A 26,842-nucleotide genomic window follows, 5' to 3' on the forward strand; every position below is an offset into this window, starting at 1 on the left:
TAAATTGGAAAATTACTGAGAAGTCGGGAAAAGTATTGCAAAGCAGCGGTGGCTTTGTCTTTCTTCTGGAATAGAAGATGTGTACTCCTTTGCCTTCTTAGTTACATCGTTCTTAGTTCCCAAAGGAAGAAAAAGAGTGTTTGGATTCAGTACACCTCCTCGAATGTCTCTCATTTGTACTGAGCTAGTCCTGCCACGTCCAGAGTTCCACAGTGGCAACGCAGCCTTCAGAGATGCATTCCTTTCAACAAAGCAGATGTGAAAATGAGCTGTGCTTATGGATTGAAAATGGCTGCTTTAGGAGAGAGTTTATTATTAGTACTTTCAAAGTAGGCTGACTGTCACCCCTCTGCTGGGAGTATTTTTTTCTTCCTGTACCTGGATTTTTAAACTTCAATATTTTAAAATGAATGAATGAATGATAAAATTGTATTACTGTTCCTAAGGGGGAAAGTAGGCAAATAAATATGATTTGCTTTGGATTGGCTATGGTTTTGAGTTATTAAATCTTTTCCCCCTCCATTATCATAGATCAAAATTTCTCCAAATGGGATCTCTTTTAGCAAGATGTTAATAGGTGTTCTGGGGAGTAAGATTTATGTCAGTAAAAATGTTGGGTTACAGAATGTTTTTTAAAGGAAAATCAGGTTTCTCTAATGCAGAAATTTCTTAGAGTCATTTATTTGCTGATGTGTGTTATAAATCTCTGGGTTTGCCTGGTGGCTCAGATAGTAAAGAACCTGCCTGCAATGTGGGGAAACCTGAGTTGGATCCCTGGGTCGGGAAGATCCCCTGGAGAAAGGAATGGCTACCCACTCCGGTATTCTTGCCTGGAGAATTCCATGGACAGAGGAGCCTGGTGGGCTACAGTCCATGGGGTTGCAAAGAGTAGGACATGACTGACCAACTAACACTCTCACACTTTACTATAAAGCTCTCAGGCGAGACTGACAGGCTCTGCGTTTCTGAGTGGTTTGACCGCAGTTCCCCTTTCCATGAAACACCGGACAGGATTAGAATTCAGAAGACATGCTTCGGAAGATGGCAAGGATAGATATTCTAAGGCTGGCTACCCCATCATCCCAAATCACTGAAACCAGAAATTCATGAGACCCAATTACCTGTTATCCTTGACTGACATTCTTTCACAATAGAATATGTCTTGACGTGTTGGTTGGCATACACATTGCTTCTGTGTTGAATGTATCGTGGAGATCTTTGAGGGCAGCCTAATTTTTGCTTCCTTGTCTGTGATTTGTTTTTTTTTTTCCTGCTTCAATGCCTGAGGAATGTCTGTGTTCTTGAACTTCAATTATTTGTTCAGGGATATGCTTGCAATGTTAAACATTCTATTATCAATATGTCCGAGAATGTGGTATACTCTTTCAATCTGTGGGCTTGTCTTCAGTGATGCTTCCTTGTATGATATTTGCAGATTCTTCTCCTGTTCCATTTATTGGAGGCTCTTTTTCAGGGACCCTCAATTATGTTAAGTGCTTTGGAACTCCGATCTATTACCTTCTAATTCCTTTGCTCCCCTTGTATTTATTTACAAGCCTTTCTTCCAGGTCACTAGTCTTTTTTGCAGCCATGTTTGTCGCATTCCCTGTTATATCATCTTTACTTATTCTGTATAATACTGTTTTTGTCCTCAACCTTTGTAATTCTGTAGCTTTCCTGTTGCTCTATCATCCCATCTTTGAGTTCATATTTTTCTGAGTGTATGTTCTCATTAACTTGATTCATAGCACAGAGCCTTTCTGAGGAATTCTGTTCTGTGCTTTGGATTTTGTTTTCTTTAAGAGTGGGGGTTTTATCATCCCTCTGCACGCCAGGTTCCTTTCTCTTAAAGGTTGATTCGTTTTGTTTGCTTTTATTTGGGCGCGTTGCCTTAGCACGTCTGCATATTTACTGCAGTTTTGTTCCCTATCTTGTTCTATCCAGAGCTTCTCTTTGTTCTGATCTAGAGCACATGACTTCTCCTTGACTCCGTTTCCATGGACTCTGATTTATTTCCCCACTGAGCTGTGGTTTGAGAACTTGGTATTGAATACCACTCACTTTCCTGTAGACTGAAGGGAAAGGGAGGCCCTCTGAAAGCTGCATGGCACCTGTGTGAATTAACTCCTGCATTCTCCTTTCTCCTCTGGAATTGGATAGGTGTTTTGAACTGTTTGAACCCCTCTCTACAATCAGGACTCATATCCACCCTGAAGGGGAACACTGGGATTTTTTTTTTTTCCCACAATCATTTGACACATTTTGATTACGTCTTCTCTGCCAGGCATTATTCTAATCCAGGCACTGGGAACAAGTGAGAAAAAAATTCCCTTTCTCTTGAGTTTATGTTCATTATAGTATCTTGACTGATACAATGTCCTACCCAAAAGAACTTGCCCACTTCTGCCTAATGGCCATTCCCCTACTCCTCAGTCAAAAGAGGAGAAAAAATAAGAATAGTAATTCAGCTCGACTTTCTCTAGACTTGAGGGCAATAACGAAGGCTTACAATTCATCGAATTTGCCAATGAAGCTTCAGAGCGGCAGGGAGGTAGGTCAAGGTTAGGAGCTACCCGGCGTTGCTCCACAATCTCTCTTTTCTTGGCCTGCATTTTGCACGCATGTGTACACGCACATGAATTTGTTTTGTTTTCTGTGTCCATACTATTAGGTGGCACACCTCTCCCTAATGTGGTAGCTGGTTTATTTGGGGAGGATAAAACTAGTGTTTCTTAGAGTTGGCACTCACTTTTTAAAAACTATTTATTTATCTTTGGCTGTGCTGGGTCTTAGTTGAGGCTCATGGGCCCAGCCACTCTGCAGCATGTGGGGTTTTAGTTCCCCCGACCAGGGATCGAGTCTGCGTTCCCTGCACCACAAGGCAGATTCTTAACCACTGGACCACCAGAGAAATCTGTCCAGCATTCACTTTTTTAGTTGTGAGAGAAAGAAGGGATGAGTCCATGCTCTGTTTTCACTCTATGCATTCAGCTGGAGGCCTCAACTTTTTCTTTTTACTCTAATTAAATACTCTACCTGTGACCTGCAAATATAAGATTGCCATGGAGAGCTCCTTCCTCATAATCATCCAAATATCTTAAGGCTCAGATAAAAACAACATCGAGCTGAAGTGGTTCAGTTGGGTGGTGCACCAGCTCCTCTTCACTAAAACACATTCAAGGACTTGAACTTGAGTGCACTTCTAAGAAGTTGGTGAGTCTTACCCCTGGACACTAAAAAAATGGATTCCTTCACATCTAGGAAACACATTTGTCAGAAGAGTTCTTCGATTTCATGATACCTTATGCTTAAGATTTTTCTTGCACAAGGCCGTAAGAATCCAATCTCTCCTCTTAGTATATCAAACACCTACACAAATAGTAGCAGACAGAGACAGGAAGTCAGAATAAACCTGTCTCTAGACTTCTACTAAGATATGGGCCCTGGGTCAGCATGAGAAAACCCAAGTGTCTAAAGCTATCTATTTGCCAAACCTAAATGAAGAAATAACCAAACATGTATGCCTTTATTGTATATAGTAAGGGGTTGTACATTCATTGTATATAGTAAGAGGTTGTGTGTATATAGTAAGAGGTTATTATCTCCCAAATAAAACACTTAGTTCAGACTATGAAGAAAGTATTTGATAAATGCTGTACTTAGAATGGAATTTGAATGGCACTAGATTGCATCTTCTCGTCACTACCATGCTTCTAATGTAATTTCCCCTAACCAGAAATGTAATTCTTAGCCAGTTGCCTTGAAAGCTGGTTACCTTGGAGATGATTATCAGTATCATGATGACCTATTTAGGGGAATTTCTGCATTGCCAGAAAACAAATAACCATAGAGAGAGGTTACATACAAAGGAATGATGCTCTTTTCCTGAAAGTGCCTTTACAAACAAATGTTGTAGATGTGATATGATGTGGGTGTGTGTGGTGTGGATTTATCTGGAATAAGGATTTGCGAAGGTGTATGGGGAATGACAGCTGTCCTTAAGCACTTTAAGAGCACAGAAGAAAGTAAGCCCAACAGCAGGAATAAGCATACAGACATCTCCCCTCTTGCTACAATTTGAAATGCATGGACATGCTTGTATTGATTTCTCTGCAGTGTTAACATAGCTTCCATTTGCCCAGTTTCTTTTTCTTGCCTGGGCTCTGTTTTTTGAGGATTTTCTAGGGGTGCTGGAGTGTGGCTGACAGCTGGTTGGTAAGGATTGATTTTTACAAACCAGTTGATTGACCATTAATACTTCCTGAATAAACTTGATAGCTGTTGTTTTGATTTGCTCAGAAATATGCCACAAAGTCCACGCTGTAAACTCTATTTGGTTTCCCATTTTTCCATGAAACTAACGTTTGTGATTATAGACTTTTTAAGTTTAAATGTTTTTCATTAATCATTTCACTGCCCATTAATGCTTCACCTGTCCATTAATGCCTTTTTTTGATAAATTTTTCATACTACTTTAATATGGACCTTAAAAATTCCAGTGATAAATATTAATCCTTTACTATGATTGAAGATGGAGGGGAAAAACAACATAACATAAACCAAGCATTATCCAAGATAGGACCAGTAGACCTAAATTTCCAAATTTAATATTTGTTCTTATGTTTTCAGGTGAAAACTCTCATTCATTGTAACTTCCTCCAAGGTGATAACAATGTGTCCATATTTCTCACCATCTTTTCAGATCATCTTGCAAAGCACTGGACACACAACAAATGTTCAATAAGCCTCACTCATCCTATAATTTGCCCTCTGAGAATGTCCAAAACCTTTTTACATTCCAACTCAGTTTTCATCTGTTCGTGTTCACAATGGCCTTCAGCAAGATTACGTAGGAATCTCGCTTTTTTAAAGCAATATGCAGTGAGTCTGTTTTCAGAAAAGATCTTGAGTCAAGGTCAGTTGACTCATTCAGGCCTTATTTTCAATTTCTGTACACAGACTCGTCCTTGGCCTGAAGTCACATCACTCTGAATGGAGGGCAAATATTGAATTCATATAAGTTACCTAACTAAATTCTTTGGACTGTTCTGACTCCCACATTGAAAATACCAACGTGACACCATTTTCTTTCATTTGACTAAATCTAACTCTCTTTCAATATTTTTAAGATATAAATACACTGATATTTTAATGAATAATTCCTTAGCTAAATTTTAACTCCGAAAGTCTAGCATTATGTATTCAAGTTGATCTTGTAAGACTTCTCTCCATCTAACAGTTGTTAGGAATAGTTTTACCTAAAAAGCATTAGTGTTACTCATTGGCAGATGGCCTTTGACTCATTTATGCCATGTCCTAAAAGAGGTATCAAAAACACAGAGAGATTTTCCATTTAGATCAGAGCCCATAAATGATCTTAGAACATAATGTCTGCCCTCTTATTCATGTATTCAATAAAGATATTTAACTGTCCCTTTAAAATGGTCTTCAGACGGACAAGTTGGGAGTTGTTGGAAGTATCTGCACAACCTGCACTGGTGGGTTGGGTAGGGATTAACCCTTTTGAAACTAGGCTTGTATCCAAATCATCCAAATAGTTTCAAGATTCAACAGCAGACCTCTCACTCTGCCCAACAATTCCACTAAATTAATTCACTCTGCATTTCCTTGGATGCACTTTCAAGGCAAGTCACAAACTTGCTTTAGAATATTCGCTCTCTAATCTTCACTCCCAGAGATGACAGTTCTTAGCGTTTAACCCTCACCATCCTTCCCACCCTGACACCAGACTGGGAGCAATGAGAACAGCATGTTCTAACCTCATCCATACCACAGGCAGTTATCCAAGAGAAAACCCATAGTTCACCCCCTTTCGCTAGATAAACTTGCTTTACAAACAGGGCATAACTTTCTGAAGAATGATATGGAATAGCTTTCTCCAAAAAGAGTTCATGACTTTATTCCCTCTGCTCTAAGAAAGCTCCTGCCCACACTGCCGGTGACCCAAGGCAAATTGTGAGGTCAGCTCACCACAGGTATTTCAGCTGTCAAATTCGATCCACTCTGGAGCAGCACCTGCGAGAGTCTTTCTGATGAGAAACTCAGGGGAAAGGCTATTGGATAAATTGACAGTTTTCACCGAGTCTCCTCTGCCGTCCTTTTCATGGATGATAGTCATCCTTGATGAAGATTATAAAAGGAGAACGCTTTGAATGCTTTGAAATGGAGAGTCAGAGAGCTCCTATGAAGACATGATATAGAGCTGAACTTACAGAGATATAGGGTAGGGGCATGAAGAGGAGGCATGCGATCCCCAAAGTGCATGAAACACAGCGTATTCACGATGCTGAAAGGGCCGTGTGGCTGGAACAGCAGGTGTCAGGGGTGGTATCCTGAGAGATGAAAATGGAGGGGTAGAGATTAGCCAGCTCATTCAGGGCCTGTTAGTCTAGTTAAGACGTGAACATGTAAGTTACACTATAATTACTGGGTTGAAAACCGTATAAGGAGTTAGGCCGTGTTTTAGTCGCCCTCCATTATACAAAGAATAGAGTCTAAAATTGATCGAGTTCATGAATGCTAGATTAGGAGGAACGTTTAAAGGCCCCGGGTGTCTATGATCACTAATATTAAGTGTCTGACCATGGTCCCACCACTTAGTTTCAGGTTCTTTGGCTGTAAAAGGGAGGCGATGAAACATCTCTCAGGATGGTCACAGAGAATAAATGAGCTTTTTTATATAAAATATAAAGAGTGAATAGCATAGCGCCTAAGAGCGCTTCAAGAATTGGAAAGAATATGCAGTGCAGACCTTAGGTGTGGGCAAGAAGGAACCTTACCCTGGAACCCGGAGTTTAGAGGACCCACTCTGGTCCTCCTCTCCCTACCCTTCCAGGGAATGAAGAGCCCCTAAGGACTTCCCTGGTGGCCCAGTGGATAAGAATCTACCTGCCAATGCAGGGGACAGAGGTTCAATCCCTGGTTTGGGAAGATCCCGCCATCCACGGGGCAGCTAAGCCCATGAGCCACAACTGCCAAGCCCCTGTGCCTAGAGCTCCACAGCGAGAGGAGCCCACTAAGCGCAACAAAGCGGATTCCCTGCCCACAGGAGCCAGCGAGAGCACGCACGGCAGCGCAGACCCGGCGCAGCCCACAGAGGTCCTCAAGACCAACAGAACATGCGCATCTTAGGGTGACCCAGCGCTCCGTCGTGGCCCAGGCTCTGGGTACCACCTGAAGGCAGGTGGGACCCCATGGCTGAGGAGCAGCCTGTGAGGGCGGCTGAATGACACTGGGACATGCCGGCTGCAGTGTCCTCATAAGTGTAGAGCTTCTTAGGGTGTCCGTAGGAGTCTAGTGAGGGGAAAAGAGGGCTGTTTCCACTGCTGAGCCCCAGGGTTCAGAATTCTTGATTTAAAGCTGGGTTTCCTGGTTATTATCAATGTTTATTTGTCAATACATGAGAATAGAAACTACATATTTTAACAGTTTGTGTCTTAGTTTATAACATTCGGGCTTCCCTGGTGACTCAGAGGGTAACGAATCTACCTGCAAAGCAGGAGACCCTGGTTCAATCCCTGGGTCAGGAAGATCCCTCGAGAAGAGAATGGCAACCCACTCCAGTATTCTTGCCTGGAGAATCCCATGGACAGAGGAGCCTGGCGGGCTACAATCTATAGCATCACAAAGAATCAGACACAACTAAGCGACAAACACTTTCACTTTCACTTCACTTTACAACATTTAACAGTTTAGACATGTGGTACACGCACTTGCGTTTGCAGTTTTAACCTCACCCCTGCAAATGTGACAAGCAGGTATATATGCATCCTGTTATCTGTAGAATTCTGCATATCATGCAAAATTCCATTTCATTTAAACCGTCTTAAGATGTACGGATTGCCTGTTTATGAAAATCACATTAGGGTAACCATGAAATTCCATTATGCTCAGAAGGACTAGAAAAGGCCAAAGAAAAAAATAAGTTCAAAGAAAGACAATCCATCTAGTGACCTTTTTGCTTCTCTACACAAGCATAAACACCATCCAGATACCACTGTATTGGTGTTTTGTGAAATTGTACATCTATATTGGAGGCGGAAGGAAAACAGGACATAAGAGCTGGTGGTTTTTAGGACTAAAGGTGGCTTCTCTCTTTATAACACTTGTTTGGATGCCCTGAGTGTAGAGCTTTGAATTCAAACCAAGCGTTTTCAACCAAGTGAAGGATGTCCGTCTGCTCCGAACTCCTCTCACAGTCATCGTCATACAAATCATTCAGCAAGAAAACGTATACCATCTTACACTCTCTCTCCTACTACAGAAGTTATGAGTTGATCTAAACTCTTCAGGAATTTCTGCCTTCCCTTCTAACTAACTGTGAGCTCTTTGAAGGACTAACTGGGTTCTATAGTTTGCTGTATGTCCTCACCCTCTTCCCTGGGAGTTACTCAACGGTGTTCAACCTCACTGACTGAAGCAATCATTTAGCAAATGTTACTGGACTCTTACCAGGTGCCAAGCTCCGTGTCAGGCGTGAGAGGACAGGACTGAACGGGACACTGGCTAAAAGATGAGTGCCTGGTGTACTATGGAGCTCAGTAAATGAGAAACTGAGCAGCTGGCTGAATAAATGAACAGACGTGAATAAGTGAGTGAATTCTATACCACAGAGCTAAGGAATAATGTCAAGAAGAAACAAAATAACCACTTGAGTTACGTTAAACCAAAAGTCAACAAAGTGAAAGATGTCAGCCCGCAGAATATCTGTGATTCAAGAAAATGGAAAATGTGGGGAAAATAGGAGTCACCCTAACATTTATACCTCTGGGCCATCTCTGTGGCCATTTAGTGTATGGCTCTGGAATCTTGAAAAGAATTAAACCAACCCACAGAAACCAAATTTTCTGTATAAAGAATCTGACTAACTCGAATGCCCCAACTCTAATTTCTCCAATATTAGGGATGAAGTATCCTAGATGATGTCAATTCCAAAGAACTCAGTGTGTACAATAACATTATAATGAGTTTTTACTGAGATCTGAAATACTGAGATGCAGTGATTGACTTTAATCACAAATTTGCCTCATAAAAAGCAGTAAAAATCACCACAGAATTATATTACTCCGTGTCATTTTCTTATATGCAATATAATATTGAAGTCATAGTTTATTTTTATTTTCTTCCTACAATATTGTAAGAAAACCAGATTACCAACATAGAAGTTGATCTCTCTTGCAAAGCTACTTATCTTCTTGACGTGCAAAGCACCCGCTTATTTCAAACAGTGTCACAGCTTTAGAAAATAGAACCATATTTGGCCATCAATGAACCAAAATGAAATATCTCTCTGGAAGGATAAAGGAAATCAACATTCATATAAAGAAACTTAATAACGAGAGCCAACCAGGGTGCTCAAAGTTTTGTGTCTTTTAAAAATAAGGCATGCATTATTCATACAGTAAAATCTTAAAACAGAGGTGGAAAGCACGAGTTATCAACGATATTATGAGTTTTTAAAAACAGTATCTCTTTCTCTAGAAGAGATGGAAAAAAGCCACCTTGTTCATCCAGGCCCAACAGGCTAACAATGTCACTTAAAAGCAGGAGGGAGCAGGGAGGAGAAAGAAACCTTGTAGAGATCATGAATGCATTTCCTTTTTCAAGCAGAGAAAGAACCAGTGAGGCAACTTCAGTGAACCATGCCTCCCTTTCATAGGGACCATGCCTCCACTCCCTCGGAGATAGACCCAGGCCCTTGACAGGTTCTGGAAGTGGTTCAAAGTGAAGCCATGGAGAGAAATTCCTCCACTCTCCATGGGAACATTTCCAAGTCTCTCCCTCCATTATCCCAAACAGTCTCAATCCATAAACCTTCTAATGTTTGGACAACAGAATGTCTAGAAGACACATAGATATTTTAAAGCAAGTGCATGCAAGGAATGGGGAGTTAATGAGGATGAAATCCATTCCAACTGAACCATCTGAGAACTGAGTGAGCCTCAGGTGGCCCTGCCAGGAGCACAGCCCTGCTGCCCTAGCGTGTGTAAGAGCACCTGTTCTCACGTTGTTTTTATTTTGAACTCAGGCTGAGCTGCCTGGAAACCTTCTCTATGTGCATAAGGAGTAGCGTCCACTTATTGTCATATTGTAATACATGTGCTTAAAAATTTTAGCAATGTTATCCAGTAACAGTGTTGTCAATGTTATTTCATCCAGTAGAAATGTCTAATAATTGTAAAAAGAAAGGAAGGAAGGGAAAAAAACTATCTTACTAGTGATCTTTCATCTGGCATAAATAAGAGGCTAAGCCCAAATGTCAAAAAAAAAAAGGCAAGTCAAATTTGCTGTTTGCAATTTTGTTTGCTTTGCTGAATCCTTTGACTGTTTTTGTTTTTCAGATCAGCTCATAAAGTTTATACTTGGCCATTCCATGATGCTCTCTGTAGTCATCCAGAAAGAATCAGACATAATTACCACTGTTCCTATTCTCACGTGTTTGCCCTTCCCGAAAGATTTTCCAAAGTTCAGGAATAAGAGGATTGAATTACAGACAAAGAGTTTTACCTTCAGTACTGAACAGGAAAGATCTGAGTTTTGCAAGCACAGTGAACCCCTTGCTCTACCAAGGGTGGACCTCAGACCCTCACACTGTTCTTTTATGCCCGTAAGCATGTGGTCTCCGGGCAATCTTTCTTTCCTACAGTCCTGTTCCGTAGGTTTCACACATGCATTCCCGCACCTTTAGTCAAGAAGCTGGCAGTCACACACAGTCCATTTTGGCAACAACAGAAACGATTGTTGGAATTCAGTGGCTTCCTCTTTCACAACCAGAAATGCTTTCCATTTAATTCACAACAATAGCATTTTGCACTTATGTTCTGTCTCCTCAGAGCACTCTGCCACCGTTAATGAACTAAATCAGCCTTTGCTATTTTATGATGTCTCACTAAAATGAGGCTGCTTTCCTTTGTGGCAGTCACTTGTGTAACGTTGTTTTCTTCTAAGAAACACTGCACTTAACTAATGTAAATTCATTTTTCAATTGTGGGCTCAGAAGGAAAATTTCCCCAGAATGTATTTTTAATGCTGCTTCCTTACTATACCATTGCAGGGAGCATTTTAAACTATAAAGGCCTCTAAGTTCTTCAGTGTAGTCTTCTCTAAGTACTTGTAAATTATTTATAAAGACCTCCCTCAAGTAAATGTGTTGTAACTGCCAGTGATGGAAATGGAAATTGTCTGTTCTGTGAACCCTATTACTATTTAATTATTTGTATACTGCTTAATGATTGGCTTACCGATAAAATACTCCATCAGCTTACAAGAAAAAGCTGCAGTTGGCAGGGAAACTCTAAATCTGCCATGTTTTAACTCTGCTGTCTCTGATACTGCTACACTACTTTATTTTTTTTAATACAATGATAATTAGATTTATCTGTCTATTGTAAGACACACCAACATATACTTTTCTGCCTTCCTCTGAGGGAAAAAAAATAAGCTTCATGTCTTGGACCACTTTATACAAGTGCTTCATGGCTCATTCCTAGGATTTTGATCTCAAGTGGGAAGGGGCAACTCTCTGAAAATAAGCATATGTGCACTTTCAAGTTTAGACACAGATGGAATCCTCAAGATCCCAGGAAAAGCTCAGTCAACACTGGTCGGTTGCCTCCAATCTCTATTCTCGTCATTCTTGGTAAGAGCCTTCTAACTCCTGTTTGAGGAACCACCATATTCTCCTATGCTTAACGCTAGGCTTAGACTAGAGCTGCACCTATCCCCAGCACTGAAGGCAGGATACCTGGGCCTCTCGACTGGTTTGGGGATGGACAGATGACTCAGGACCAAGCCAGCTTAGCTCATCACACTGAGATATGTTCACCACAGGGGTTAACGTAGGGTCATCTATATTTGTGCAATCAGAGTAAACTTGGGACTTTTCCTGGAAATTCTGATGTAGACTCTCTTCCCCTCAGATGGTATAGTCTGGGGTTATGAGACTTGAAGCTGGTACAGTCATTTATAGCCTTAAGAGAAGAGCCTAGGGTACCTCAAGGAGGCGGCATGTGGAGCTCTGAGAGGAGTCTGTAGAAAACGGTAGAGACATAAGCAAACCGGGGACCCTGGCCCTGCTGGATGTCAGGAGCATTAAGTAGGGAGCAGACGGAACTGCTAAACAAAGGGACTCCACCACACAGGGGCTCCAAACGATGGGACTGCGCTTTGAAGCTCCTCATCACCCTTATGTCCACAGCCGGGTGGGTGGGCGAGATCAGTGGGCAGTTATAGGGCTGTGAGGTCACTTAGGGACCCAAGATCTTCCTGTCTTGTCCTGTCCCCCTAACCGCCTACTGTCTTTACATTGCAAGGTAAAAGCTAGTTCACTGCCCTATCACACCCATGTTTCAGTTGCAAGAAAAAAAATAATAAAGATGAGGGCATGAAGCTTATGTTAAGGCCCGCCAGGCTCCTCTGTCCATGGAATTCTCCAGGCAAGACTACTGGCGTGGGTTGCCATTCCTGCTCCTGGGGATCTTCCCTCCCACATTGCAGGCAGATTCTTTACCATCTGAGCCACCAGGGAAGCCCTGAAGTCAGGGTTTATCCATTTTAGCCCTCATGATATTTAGGAGGTTGTGATTCTTTACTCTTAAGAGCTGTTCTGTACATTGTAGGATGTTTAGCAGAATCCCTGGCCTTGACTCACCCACTTGGGGGATGCCTGTATCGTCCCCCAAGTTATGAGAATCTAAAGTATCTCCATTTTTGCAAAATTTTGTAAATTCATTCTCCAGACATTTTGCAAAATGTCTGGAGGATGAAATAGCTCCCCACTGAGAGCCACTGTTTCAAAAGATAAGCTACGGAGTTGAGATATATCACTTCCATTCACCTTCCAATAGCCAAAAGTTAGTTAGGTGGACCATACTGTGTGGTAAGAGAGGCTTGGAGAAATTTTTCTAGCTGGGTGAAATGGTGCCTCAGTAAAATTAAAGAGTTTTATTGATGAAAAAGGAGGCGGAGGGAATTCCCTAGCAGTCTGGTGGTTAGGACCATGCTTTCACTGCTATGGCATGGGTTCAACCCCTGGTTGGGGAACTAACATCCCACAAGCCACACATCTGTTTTAAAAAATGCAAAGTAAAACAAAATTAGTGGGATGAGGGGAGAGAGAGTAAACATATACACTACCATATATAAAATAGATTGCCAATGGGAACTTGCTGTATGACCCAGGGAACTCAAACCGGGGCTCTGTGACCACCTAGAGGTGCGGGATTGGGTGGGAGGTGGGAGGGAGGTTCTAGAGGGAGGGGACATACATGGCTATGGCTGATTCATGTTGCTGTATGGCAGAAATGAACACAATATTGTGAAGCAATTGTCCTTCAATTAAAAATAACTTTTAATTTAAGAAATTAAAAGAAGGGGGGAAAGGATTTAGGGGACAATTAATCTTTGCCACACAACCCTACTTTTGGACTTTCCCATCATATAAGTCAATAAGCTACCTTTGCAATTTACACCATTTTGAAATGAGTTTTCAGTCACTTGAAACTTGAGACCTTACTTGATAAATGCGCTCCTTTCCTCTTCCAACACTGTGCGTTGAAATTTACTCATCCACAGCGGAGGAAAAAGATTAAAGGAATGATACCTATAGTTACTGAGAAGCTGGGAACTGGCTCAGAAGGGATTGAACAAAACAGCTGAAATGAGGCTATTTCTTATCAAGTCTCTGGTTGAAATGGAAAGGCCATGGTTACAAGGGCCCACAGTCACTGTCGTAGTTAAGAAAGAAGACAGTATAATTATGCAAAATTGTCAAGATGAAAACTGCAGTCATCTTGCATTATTCCACTTTGAACTGCTGCTTTCTAGTTCTCATTGTAAATGCAAAAAGCTTTTAGGGGCTCCTTTATATCTCACACAAAAGGACCATTGCTTACAGCCAGCTGTTTTCCAATTGTATTTCTATGAAGTTAGCATAATTTAACATTAGAACTGCCTGAGGGAAGAAGGGGGTGACCATGTTCGTGGGCATTAGAGTATGGAGTAGTAATGGAAAGAGCCCCCTTCTTACAAGGAGACAGTCTCCTCAAAGTTCATCCTGAAGCCAGTAGTTCTGAATTCAAAACACATTTCCCCACAAGAACATTGTTTTTATGTTATTGGGTTACCGCAGAAGTCCTCCAATACCGAAAAGAAAGAGATGCATGCTTTGTAATAGTACAAAAGAAAATGCTGCCAGGCAAAGAAAGGTTTGTCTTAAGGTTCTGACTGAGAAAATCATCAATAAAATCTTCAGGGAAGAGGTAACTTTTAAATCACATTTACAAGGGGAAAAGAAAGAAAGGGCATTCCAGGTTGAAGGACCAGCAGTTCAAAGACAGAGCATTTTCAATTCTCTGTGACAAAGAGTCAGAATCGACCCGGAGAGCAGCACAGGATTTGCGGAAGTCAGGATGGGGCTGTGAACGCCATGACCGAGCCTGGAATTCGTTTTACATTGTTGCTGTTGTTGTTGAGTTGCTCAGTCGTGTCCAGCTCTCTGTGACCCCATGGACTGCAGCATGCCAGGTCTCCCTGTCCTTTACCATCTCCCGGAGTTTGGTCAAACTCATGTCCATTGAGTCAGTGATGCCATCCAACCATCTCACCCTCTGTCATCCCCTTCTCCTCCTGCCTTCTATCTTTCACATGGAAAGAGTTTCTATCTTTAATGACTTTTTCACATTGGCAAGTCATTCAAGGCTTTTAATGAGAAAGCCAGTGGGATCAAATGCCCTTTTAACAATGATAGGACGACTGGTCTGACGTTGAAGGTACAGTAGCAAGAGAGCTTAGATTTCTGACCTTTAGAGTACGGCAACAGTTAGAAAGAGAGGACCAACAAGAGTGACCAGGTGAAGGCAAACGGGCAGCACCTGGTGGCCCAGTGTTCATGGGAGGTGGAGTAGGGATCAAAGATGGCTCCAAGTCAGACTGGACTCCGGACAAAAGAACAGGCCTACAGGGAGGTGACGAGATCAGTAGGTGTCTGTCCCAGAGATCACAGAGCCGAGGTGGTTATGGTTATGACCTTATAGAACAGTGTGTGGGCTGTCCTTACGTTTCTACAAAGTTCACCCCGCGTTGTGTCCCTGTGACTGAAGGAAAACAATTTACTGAATTTTATACTGGGTTTCAAAGTCTTCCTCCAAGGTTACTCTCTATCCTTTTTTGGGAATGTATCTCCACATGTTGAAACTGTGCCAGGGACACCAGTGTTGGTGAAAACATTGCATTCCAGTGCCAGACTCTGTGGCCAGAAGCTCTGCTTTACTGAGGTAGCAGTAATATTGAAAGCATAAGGTTGGACTGCAGGGTGTCTGAGCAAAGGAGTACAGAGAAAAAGCCTATGAAATGTGTGCTAAAATAATAGCAAATGTGACTGAACTGAAAACATTTGTCCTTGAGAATCTTGGGGCAGATGAAGGGAGCGGAGAAGATAAAGAAGGATCAGTAATGCTGGAGAAAAAGCAGAGGGAACGAGGGAGAGTTTAGTGGGAAGAATGTCATTTTAGTTTGGAGAGGGATAGACGATGGATGGGTGGATGGATGGATGGATGGATGGATAGGTAAGTAGGTAGGTGGATTGGTATGTAGGGCTGCTATAACAATAGTACAGACTGGGTGGCTTAAACCACAGACACTCGTTACTCACAGTCCTAGACACTGAAAGTCAGAGGTCAGCGTGGTCAGGGTCTCCGGAAAGGCTCTCTTCCTGGTTAACAGCTGTCCCCTCACAGAGAAAGATCATGGCTCTTCTTATAAGGCTCCACCCGCAAGACCTAACTACTGCCCAAAGACCCCACCTCTTAATACCATCACACTTAGGGGTTAGGATTTGAACATATAAATCTGGGGAGCACACACATTTAGTCCACAACAATGCCAGCCAAGGTGGTATCAAGGATTATGTGGCAGAGTGAGGGCTTCTAGAGTTTCTTTTGATTGCCATACCCAACCTCCCTATTTTCATCCCTTCCATAGACAAAGCCATCAAATCAACCAAGCCTTTGTAAAGCAGGGTGGATGGTGGGGAAATCTGGAACAGCAAGGAAATAGGGGCATCACTCTTCTTACTCCCTGAGCAAAAGAGGATGGCAGATCAGTGTATCCAGGGTGGATCAGGTGGGAATGAGTGGGACGGGAGGCAAAGTCTGAAGGACTATGTGGAGTGATAGCTCACTTCACCTAGAGCCAAATATTGGAGCACCAGGGCCAATCAGACTACTAGGAATTGGTTGTTGGAATAAACCCTTCAGAATGGAGACTCCTACCATTTAATGTGAAAAATACATGTGAGAAGTCTTCCACTCAAAATCAACACCTGAATAGGAACCATGAAAGTCAATGATTGGCCCCAGACCATAGGCTGTCTGCCCCACGAATCATATGAGAAGAGGCTTCCCAATGGGCAGGGAATGACCCTCCCACCTTTACAGTTGCTCATAAGCTGAAGCCGACCGAGTAACCACCTAACCAATCAAAGGAGGTCTTCATCCTCATCCTTGAAAATGGAAATGAGACAAAAGCATTCATCTGGTCGCCATCCTGGGATCCTCTACACACTCCTTTCACCTGGCAAAGTCAGTGCTTGCAAGCCTCCACTGCCTATGAGGTGAGGTACAATAAGTGTCTTAGCAAATCATCTCACCGTAACTTTAACATGATTTCCTATCCTTCCCTCTAGACGGGAAAGAGTGGAAAAAAGAATGGAAGAGTTTGGAGGCTAGGTGGAAGAAGAAGAAAGAAATCAGACTTTTTTTTTTTATCACAATGAAAAGGAATTCACAGAAAAATTATGAGTGGAGGTATAGATACTACCTTTCTCCAACAACCAAAGGGTATTACCGTATTCCTAACAACAAATCTCAAAGCTGAGGGCCTCCTTTTCTCTGTTTCCTTATTTTGAGCAGCATCAGGAAAGTAGATTCTCCATACATAATATGTCCAAGTATACCCACATTAGCTGGCCTCAATATCTGGAAAGAAATGTCCATAAATCATAGTTTTGGCTCACACTATCCTAGAACCACAGTAATAAGCCTGAAGGTAGAACTCTCCAGATTAACTTCTCAGCTCTGAGTAATTTGATGTCTTGACTTCAGGAACAGGAGGATGTGGAATACTGGATGTTGAGTTAATTTCCGTCACACACCTCAAGACCATCTCTGCAGGTAGAAAAGAAAGAAACTCTTTTTCTTTCATCTCATACAGGAGTAAATTCTTCAGTAATGAACCGGTTGCTCAGCGTGGGTGTTCTTTCCAGAAATAAATCTGGCACTGGGGTCAGCTTGGAATGACTTTTTCCATTTGCTAATGGTGGGCACCAGTTCTACAAAGTGATTTGGGGGAGGGTCTGACACACAGATGCTGACTTAGAGGTCAGTCCTTTCACAACACTATAATAAATATGAATAATTAGTAAAATATGTGCCAAGCACATTCTGAAGTATTTTCAAAAGAGAAACTCAATTTAATCTTCACAATTCTCTGAGCGAGGTATGACCAGTCTCACCACTTTAAGGTGAAGGAACTATGGAATAAAGAGCTTAAATAACTTGCCCAAACTACACAGCTGCTGCACAGCCAAGATTCAAGTTAGTTTAGCTTCAGGGTCTGTACTTATAAACAGTATGCTAACTTATTTCTCCAACATATCACACAGAGTAGCAGGTTCAGTGTCCGAAGACCTTGGTATACATTCTTGGGGGAAAAAAATCAGCCTTTCTAAGCCCCAGTTTTTTCACTGGGATTGTTGTATGGATTAAAGGAGATTATATAATTTATCATATATATGTAATATGTTTATATATATATGTTATATATGTGTGTTACATATATGTTATGTATATTGTATATGTTTTATATGAAAGTTTTAGTCACTCAGTCGTGTCCAACTCTTTGCAAGCCCATGGACTGTAGCCTGCCAGGATCTTCTGTCCATGGAATTCTCTAGGCAAGAATATTGGACTGGATAGCCATTCCCTTCTGCAGGGGAACTTCCCAATCCAGGGATCAAACCTGGGTTTCCTGCACTGCAGGCAGATTCTTTACTGTCTGAGCCACCAGGGAAGCCCGTACATGAATCACCTTCAAGCACTCTACAAATATAAAGGAACATTATTATATTAAGCCTTGCAATGGATCTTACTTTAAAAATTCTCAGCTAGCATTTCAATCACTTTCACTAATGTTACCTAGGGACCTAAAACACCTGTACATAAATATCATTTTTTGATTTCATGTCATTTGTTAACATTTTAATCAAAAAAAGCAAATTTTTGAAAGATTTTGCTTTGAGTAACAGTGTAATAATTTTTAGGAGATTGGCAAGAATATCAACTTTTACCAAAATACTGTTTTCTAGATCTATTTAAATTAAACTCTCATCCTCAAACCTTGCTAGATAAACAACAGAATTATCTCTTCAATTTTGGTTGCTGTATTAATTTTCTATTGCTACCAAGATAAACAATCACAAAGTTAATTTTAAAAACAATACATGTTTATATAGTTCTGTAGAAGTATGACACAGGTCTCACTGGACTAAAATCAATGTGTCAGCATAATTGTGTTCCTTTTAGGCAAGAATCCATTGCCTTTTCCAACTTTTATTTTTTTAACTTTTTGTTTTGTATTGGGGAATAGCCAATTAACAATGTTGTGATACTGCCAGGTGAAGGGTGAAGGGGCTCAGCCATACACAGGTGTGTCCATCCTCCCCCAAACTCCCCTCCCATCCAGGCCGCCACAGGACACTGAGCAGAGTTTCACGTGCTATACAGCAGGTCCTTGGTTATCCATTTTAAATGTGCAGTGTGTGCTTGCCCAGCTTCTAGAGGCGACCTGCATTCTGTGGCTGGTGGCCCCTTCCCCATCTCCAAAGCCAGCGGTGTGGTTTCTCTGCACCTGTCTTCCAGTGTTACATCTCCTTTTGACCACAACCAGGAAAGGGCCTCTGTTTTCTCACACGATTAGACTGGGTCCTCTTAGGCAACCCTCTCATCTCAAGATCCTTAACTTTAATTACACTTGCAAAGTCTCTTTTGCTACATAAGGTGACATATTAACAAATTCCGAGGGTTAGGATATGGATATCTTTTGAGGGAACTATCTCTCTGCCTTCTATAATTGTTTTTGTTAGGAACAAAACACTTAAATTTTATATGAAAGAGGACTGTCAACATATAAATGTTTGAGTGATTTTATTACAGTGTCCTAAAATGCCCCCAAGTTACAACAGCTATTATGACAGAAGGAGGTAGAGTTCAGTGCAACCGATTTCAGGCAGAAAGAGAGCCTGACAAATGGTGAGTGAGGGTAGCGGTGCCACAGGGACAACAAACCCAGATGATACGCCTGAAAGTCGTCCAGAATGTGGCAGCGAACCTGCACTCTTTGTAACTGCAGTTTATCGCTGGGAGGGAAGAACCTTCTTTCTAATGCTAGCTCATCATTTTCTAGCACTGACAAGTTAGAACCATTTACTATTAGAGATGAGATAGATATCAGAAAAGAGCTCTTCATTTCTACCACAGTTAGAAAAACAAAAAGATCCCACCCCCTTTTTAGGATGAATTAAACAAATGAAAGGCCAACTGTCCCAAGTCTTGCACCTGTTTCAGTAGCAATAGGGATTATCTAACTGGTGTTGAAGGCGGGCTGTCAGTATCATGAAGGGTTCCATGAGCACTTGTTCTGGGAACAGAATATAAGCAGTGTAGTCATAGACACATGGAGTTCCTGAGGACAGCAGCCCAATTTTGTAGCTTGCCTATTCCCCTGTGGTATTTACAGGTTTACAAAAACCTAATGGATGTCTGGATGCCATGCATGGTGTCTAGTAGTTGTACTCAAGAGCAATGGCAACGTTAGGGAGTCTCATTACTGCCTATTTTATCATTTCCATAAAATTATGTCTTGTCATGAATGACCAGTATTCCTAAGCCATTAAGAAACGAAATTGACAAGAATCTGCTTTGTGGACCAGTCCCTAAAACAGAGCAAATTTAAGTATACAGAGTTCTACTTTACAGAAGAGGTGATCCTTACTATGAAAAATGTGTGTGTCCTTAAAGCATGGGTGTGTCTCATAGTTCAGTTCAGTTCAGTTCAGTTCAGTCGCTCAGTCATGTCCGACTCTTTGCAACCCCATGAATCGCAGCACGCCAGGCCTCCCTGTCCATCACCATCTCCCAGAGTTCACTCAGACTCACGTTCATCGAGTCCATGATGCCATCCAGCCATCTCATCCTCTGTCCTCCCCTTCTCCTCCTGCCCCCAAATCCCTCCCAGCATCAGAGTCTTTTCCAGTGAGTCAACTCTTCACATGAGGTGGCCAAAGTACTGGAGTTTCATAGTTAGGTGCATATATTTCCATTAAGAAGACTCAGCCATACTTAGGGAGACAGGAGCAAGGTCTAGGTTCCCAAAGAAGTTGCTAGTGAACTAATCAAGAGATTAGGGCCATCTCCAAAGGGACCAGAATTCAGGGCAAGACTTTAACCAGAGGACACTTACGAAATCAAGCCAGTCAAAGAGTGGATGAAAATGGAGAATTAATGTAAGACTTCGGATGGCTGGACAAAGAAGATGCTCAAATGTGACCACCTTGGGTATATAAGCTGTTGGGCTTAGACAGTTAAGATTTATCCAGGCACAAATGTTGAAAAAGAGGACTTCTGACAACCTATGGAGTGGGATATTTGCAAACCATATGTCAGATAAGGGGCTAACATCCAAAATATATAAGAAATTCATACATCTCAACAGCAACAACAACAAAAAAAAGTAAAATTTTAAAAATCCAATTAAAAATGGGCAAAGGATATGAATGATATTTTTTCAGATAAGATATGAAAATTACCAACAGATCCAGGAAAAAATGCTAGTCATCACTAATAATCAGGGAAATAAAAATCAAAGCCATAGCGAGATATCTCCTCACACCTACTAGAATAGCTATCATCAGCAAGACGAGAGAGTACAAGCGCTCAAGACGTGAAGAAAAGGGGACCTCCATGCACTGTTGGTGGGAACATAAGTGGGTGCAGCCACTATGGAAAACAGTATAGAGTTTCCTCAAGATAAATTAAAAATAAAGACACCGTATGATGCAGCAATTCCACTCCTGGGTACGCATCTGAAGTAAAGGAAATCACTATCTCAAAAAGGTGTCTGCAGTCCCATGTCTGCTGCAGCGTTACTCACAATTGCCAAGACATGGAAGCAACCTCTATGTGTGTCAACTGATAAATGGATAATGAACGTGTGATATATATGATAGACTATTATTCAGCTACAAAAAAAAAAGAAAAAGACAACATGGATGGACTTCAAGGGCATTATGCTAAGAGAAATAAGTCAGATAGAGAAAGACAAATGCTGTATTACCTCCCTTTTATGTGGATGTGGAATCTATTTTTTAAAAAGAAAGACTCCTAGAAGCAGAAAGTAGAATAGTGATTTCCAGGAACTGAGGAGCAAGGGAAGTGAGGAGTTGTTGATCAAGGGGTACAAAGTTCTAGTTATAAGATGAGTAAGTTCTGGGGATCTAATGGACAGCATGGTGACAATGTTGCCAAGATAGTAGAGCTTAAATGTTCTTACCACAAAAAAAAGTCGTAATTATGTGAACTGACAGTTGTGTTAACTAACTTTATTGTGGTAATCACTTCTCATATGCACGTCAAGTCATCACATTGTACATCTTAAACTTACACAAGGTTATGTGTCTACTATATCTCAATAAATCTGGGAAGAAAAAAAGAGAAAAAGACCTTTGAGTTCCTGCCAGTCTTGGTTATGATTAAGCTGGGAATTGTGCCTATAAAGTAAGTGGTTTTGGTGCCTGTATCGGACTGAATCTGCAAAGGCAAAGCCTCCCTCTGCCCATTCATACGGTCCCAAACCTGCTCCTGTTCATACGGTCCCAAACCCGCTCCTGTTCCAGCCCTCTGTAGGGGTCATGAAATTATAGAGTACCTCTGAATTGGGATGGGAACTGGCAGATTCTGCTTTTGACAGTGTTACCTCCCTGACCTCACCACCCGCCTCTCTCCCCCTTGCCTTCTCAATTCACAAACAGGAGGAAAGACAAGCGCCTTAAGGCTCTGCATGTATGGTTCCTTCCGGCTGCTTCAAGCTGTCCCCACACCTTCAGATACCTGACTCCTTCCTGTTGCTCGGTTGTTAGCTCACACCTGGCCCCCTCAGTCAGCGAGAATCTAGCTAATCGGTTTTTCTGAGTTACCTTGTTCTCCTGCAGGCGTTGGTCACATCAGAGATCATGTTGAAATCCGAAAGGATCTTGGTTTTTAATGTGCTTGCTCAAAAGGCAGATGCACAAGGAATTTTCTTGTCATTTACTGTGTTAAAGGAATAAACCACGCTTGTCTTGCAAAAGCCTGTGGCTTAGGTTGATGGAGTTTCCACCCGTGAACATAGGAGCCATCAGTGCTGATTTGGGAGTGTTTAATACTGCGGTATTTTGTCAGTGCCAAGGCGCAACTGGAGGCGTGACCATCTTTATACAGTGTAAGCGGCTGCAATGGAGGAGACAGGGAGCTTGGTTGGCAAGCCAGGTCTCTGTACCAAAACTCAGCGTTGCCTGAGAGCAGCAGGCTTTTCTCATTTTCCTCTTCACTGGCAAGTATTCACAGTGTACTCTTTTAACTGACCAACTATTCAGTTGACACACTTGTTTTCTCATTTCTTGGTCTGGCTTTTAAAGATATTCTTCATTTTGATTAAAATCTTAATTGCAAGCCCCTTGACTGGATGTAACATTAAAAACAAAAAACGCAGACTACACATGTTTAAGTAATCTGGGCTTTGGGGCAATGGGAAGAAGACAGAGAAGTGAAGGTAAGGAGACCCAGATTATTAGGCCCTAAATAAGTTCCACTTATTTCTTCAATAAAAATTGAATACTTCTGGGTACTGTTTAGTAAATTCAATTAGTGAGTATGGCAGACAAATTTTCTGTCCTTCAGAAGTTATGTTCTACTGGAGGATTGGAAGAGGGGTATAAAAACCACCTTCTCTGGTCTGCAGCTGTACATTCTAAAAGTACATGGGCATTAGACTAGATTATCTGTAAAGCTTTTTTACAGCTCTCCATGTTCTGAAAGAAAGGAAAGAAATTTTGGAAGGCATGGCAGGGGAGTAAAATCATGGACGATTTAAAATTTCTTCCTCTTTTTGTTTGTCATTGCCTCCTGACACTTTTCTATAATGAACATGCATTGCCTATCAGATGGAACAATGTTTCAGGAAACAGTAGATTTTACTATCAAACTTGGGCATTGGTTCTTGACAACCTGGAGGGAGGTCATTCATCTGTTAGTAATGCAAACCATCTTATCCCTCCATTGTCTTACCTAGCAATGAGACTTGGGAAACTGATAAGGGAATCTCTCCCCTGCTCCTTTTCTCATTACTTTTGGGGGTGCTACCAGCTTATTCACTTTTCCTTGAACCCTTGAAGCTCTTTTCTACCTAGAAATGTTCTGGCACAGTTTCTGGATATCTCTCTCTCACAGACACACACACATACACACTCAGACATATAGCCTCTTCTCACCCTTCAGTATTCACATCTCACTTTCAATGTTCCCTCTGCAGAAAGGTCTTACCTAAGTGATCTAACTATATGATTCCATTCCTCCCTCACACTCACCATACCACCCCGGGAGTCTCGATCACACACCTATCTGCTCTTCTCTTCCAGAGCACTCTTCTCAGGTTATAATTTCACATGTATTTCTGTTCAAGTTCATTGTCTATTTCTCCCACAAGGCTGAAGTTCTGTCCTGAAAACAGGGATGGTCTGGTTTGGTTACAGCTATATCCCTAGGGCTATTATTGTTTGAGCAAACGAGTAAGTGAAAGAACAAAACGGCTCCTTTGTCCTCTCTGTCAAGAGTTTTATTCCATGCGGTGGTATCCTGCAGCGTCTTGCCAGCTTCCAAGAGCCAACTGCTAAATTTTCAGGAATTTACTAAGCCAGTTGTTAAACAGTTAGCTTGAAATTAGTCATGCTGAGAATATTTATACCATGGACATTAGAAAATGCTATGTCAAGACTTTTTTTCCCAAAAAGGAGGTTTGCCAGCACACCACTGCTCTCATCTCCTAAACCCAACTATAAACATTGAGATATCATGACCAAAAAAACATGGCCCATAGGTTACTTAAAATCTTTCAACAAGAAACACTTGAAATTTTTAAAAATACTAAATATATGCTACACAATTACTTTCCTATATGAAATACTTATTTTTTATAAACTCAATTATAATCTAAAATATGTGTCTCTGATCTCCTAAAGTTTTTGTTTCTATTTTTCAGATCCTTATGTGAAGATTCATCTGATGCAGAATGGCAAGAGGCTGAAGAAGAAAAAGACAACAATTAAAAAGAATACACTTAACCCCTACTACAATGAGTCATTCAGCTTTGAAGTACCCTTTGAGCAAATCCAGGTAATGTAAAACATATTTTGTCTTCCCATTCGATTTCATTTCTTCAGACCACATAAATTAAACACACAGACCTTGTAAACTCTCAGTGCACATGTCTCCACTCGAACTGCCATCCTTATTCCACGCACATCTGATGCTCAAGCTACATGAAGAGGGAAATGATAAAATATACAGCATAGGATACGCTGCTTCATCAGCAACAGCAGCAGGCATTCTGGTGAGCAGAAACAAAGCAGGAAAAAGAACATCAACAGAACAACTCTGCTAATTCAAAAAGTACATCCACAAAAGTTAAAAGGTCAAGAAAAAATGAGCTTTAACTTTTGACTCTCAAGCCACAGTATTTCTCATTATCACCTCTTTGTAGCAAAAAAAAAAAATTTTTTTAAGTGAGAAAAGAAAATATCTTGGTTGATGCTAGATATGCAGCATAATTTAATCTTTTACCAGTAGAAAAATTAGGCCAAGTTGTATTTTTAATTGTTTACATTCAGATTCCTGTTTCTGAGTTGGAATGGATGGTTATTTTTGTAAAGAGGGTACCTTAATTCGCTAGATGATATTTATTACGATTGAAAGTACTCTATTAAAAGACCCTGCAGTTAATAGGTTCAAAATAGGACCTACATGTAGCCAAAGAGATAGCATATGATCTTACTACTTAGGGCTTCCCTTGTGGCTCAGCTGGATAAAGAACCTGCCTGCAATGCGGGAGACCTGAGTTTGATCCCTGGGTTGGGAAGATCCCCTGGAGAAGGCAAAGGCTACCCACTCCAGTATCCTGGTTTAGAGAATTCCATGGACTGCATAGTCCATGGGGTTACAAAGAGTCGGACACAACTGAGCAACTTTCACTTTCACTTATTACTTAGCAATTCTTAAATATGTTTAGGTTTTCTTACCTCGTAGTCCATAGTTAGGCTATTGGATCCAAAGTTCACATCCACTAATTCTACGCTATTTTTACTAAACTTTAATGGGTGGCAGAGAGTCAAACTGGTTAAAGCAACACTATTTTTAAACTTTATAAAATATTTGATGTGGGTCTATCTTTTCAGTCCTATGGAAATTTGCTCGTGACTTGAAGGAAAGATGAAGGGTGGGCATTAAAACTACAGCATGGAACCTTCTACAGGTTTAGAATCACAAAAGTCAGCAAATAGTCTTCAGTTGCATATTTTTACTTTTAATCCATTCTTAAAATACAGTACTGTAAGAATGAATCACACTTTTATTCCATGAAGAAAATTAATATAATAGCTACATTTATTGTATACTTATTTTGTACATAGGCCCAAGGTACATACTTATGCACTTTACCTGCGTAAGCTCATTTGATCCTTATGCTGTGAAAGAGGCCCCATTATTACCCCAGTTTTATATACATATAAGGAAACTGGGGACTTCCCTGGTGGTCCAGTGGGTAAGAATCCACCTGCCAATGCAGGGGACACAGGTTCGATCCCTGGTACAGGATGATTCTACATGCCACGGGGCAACTAAGCCCCTAAGCTGCAGCTAGTGAAGCCACACTCTTGAGTCCATTCTCCATGTCAAGAGAAGCCACGGCAATAAGAAGCCCTCGCACCACAACCAGACAGTAGCCCCCGCTTGCCAGAACTAGAGAAAGCCAGCACGCAGCAGCAAGGACTCAGCACAGCCAATAAAGAAATAATTAAACAAAAAAAGGAAACTGAGGCTCATATGGAAAACAGGAATAATAACAGAACCCATGTCAAAGCGAGATTATGCCTGTAAAAGCATCTGGAACAGTGTTAAGCACATTCGAACACTCAGGAAATAGTTCCCATCATTATTATTCACAATTCTATCTTTTTTTCAAATTAGCATTTTATTAGAAAATGGATCTAACAGGAAGGTTAAAGCACTATGTAAATCAGCATGGTCCAACAGAACTCTGTAAGGATGGGAATATCGGCGTTGTCCAGCATGGCAGCCATGAGCACCTTAGCCACTGGTGTAACAGGGCACTTCGATTTTAATTTATTTAGATTTAAATAGCTACCTGTGGGGGAGGAAACGGCAACCCACTCCAGTATTCTTGCCTGGAGAATCCCATGGACAGAGAAGCCTGACAGGCCATGGTCCATAGGGTTGCAGAGAGTCGGACACGACTGAAGCGACTAAGCAAGCACCTGTGGCTAGTAGCTACTGTATAATACAGGCCAGTTTTTTAACTGCCAATAATCCCACCATCCTCACATCAGTTCACAGTTTTTATATAACCTTTCTTATATATATTTCCACGTCAGCAGATTGTACACACTTATTTACTTTCCATAGCTCTTCTACAAGTAAATGACATTGCAGAAGATTCCCTG

General features: G+C 41.3%; 1 protein-coding gene across 2 annotated transcripts in view; it reads left to right on the forward strand.

Annotated features, from left to right (window-relative positions):
• Window positions 1-26,842, forward strand: part of SYT1 (synaptotagmin 1) — a 228,333-nt gene that overhangs the window by 198,500 nt on the left and 2,991 nt on the right. For both annotated transcript variants that reach the window (XM_068970881.1, XM_068970882.1), the window contains exon 7: window positions 24,367-24,500. In XM_068970881.1, coding sequence (XP_068826982.1) covers window positions 24,367-24,500 — 134 coding nt within the window. The remainder of the gene's footprint in view (window positions 1-24,366; window positions 24,501-26,842) is intronic.

This window comes from Capricornis sumatraensis, chromosome 4, assembly GCF_032405125.1.
Source record: "Capricornis sumatraensis isolate serow.1 chromosome 4, serow.2, whole genome shotgun sequence".
NCBI lineage: Eukaryota > Metazoa > Chordata > Mammalia > Artiodactyla > Bovidae > Capricornis > Capricornis sumatraensis.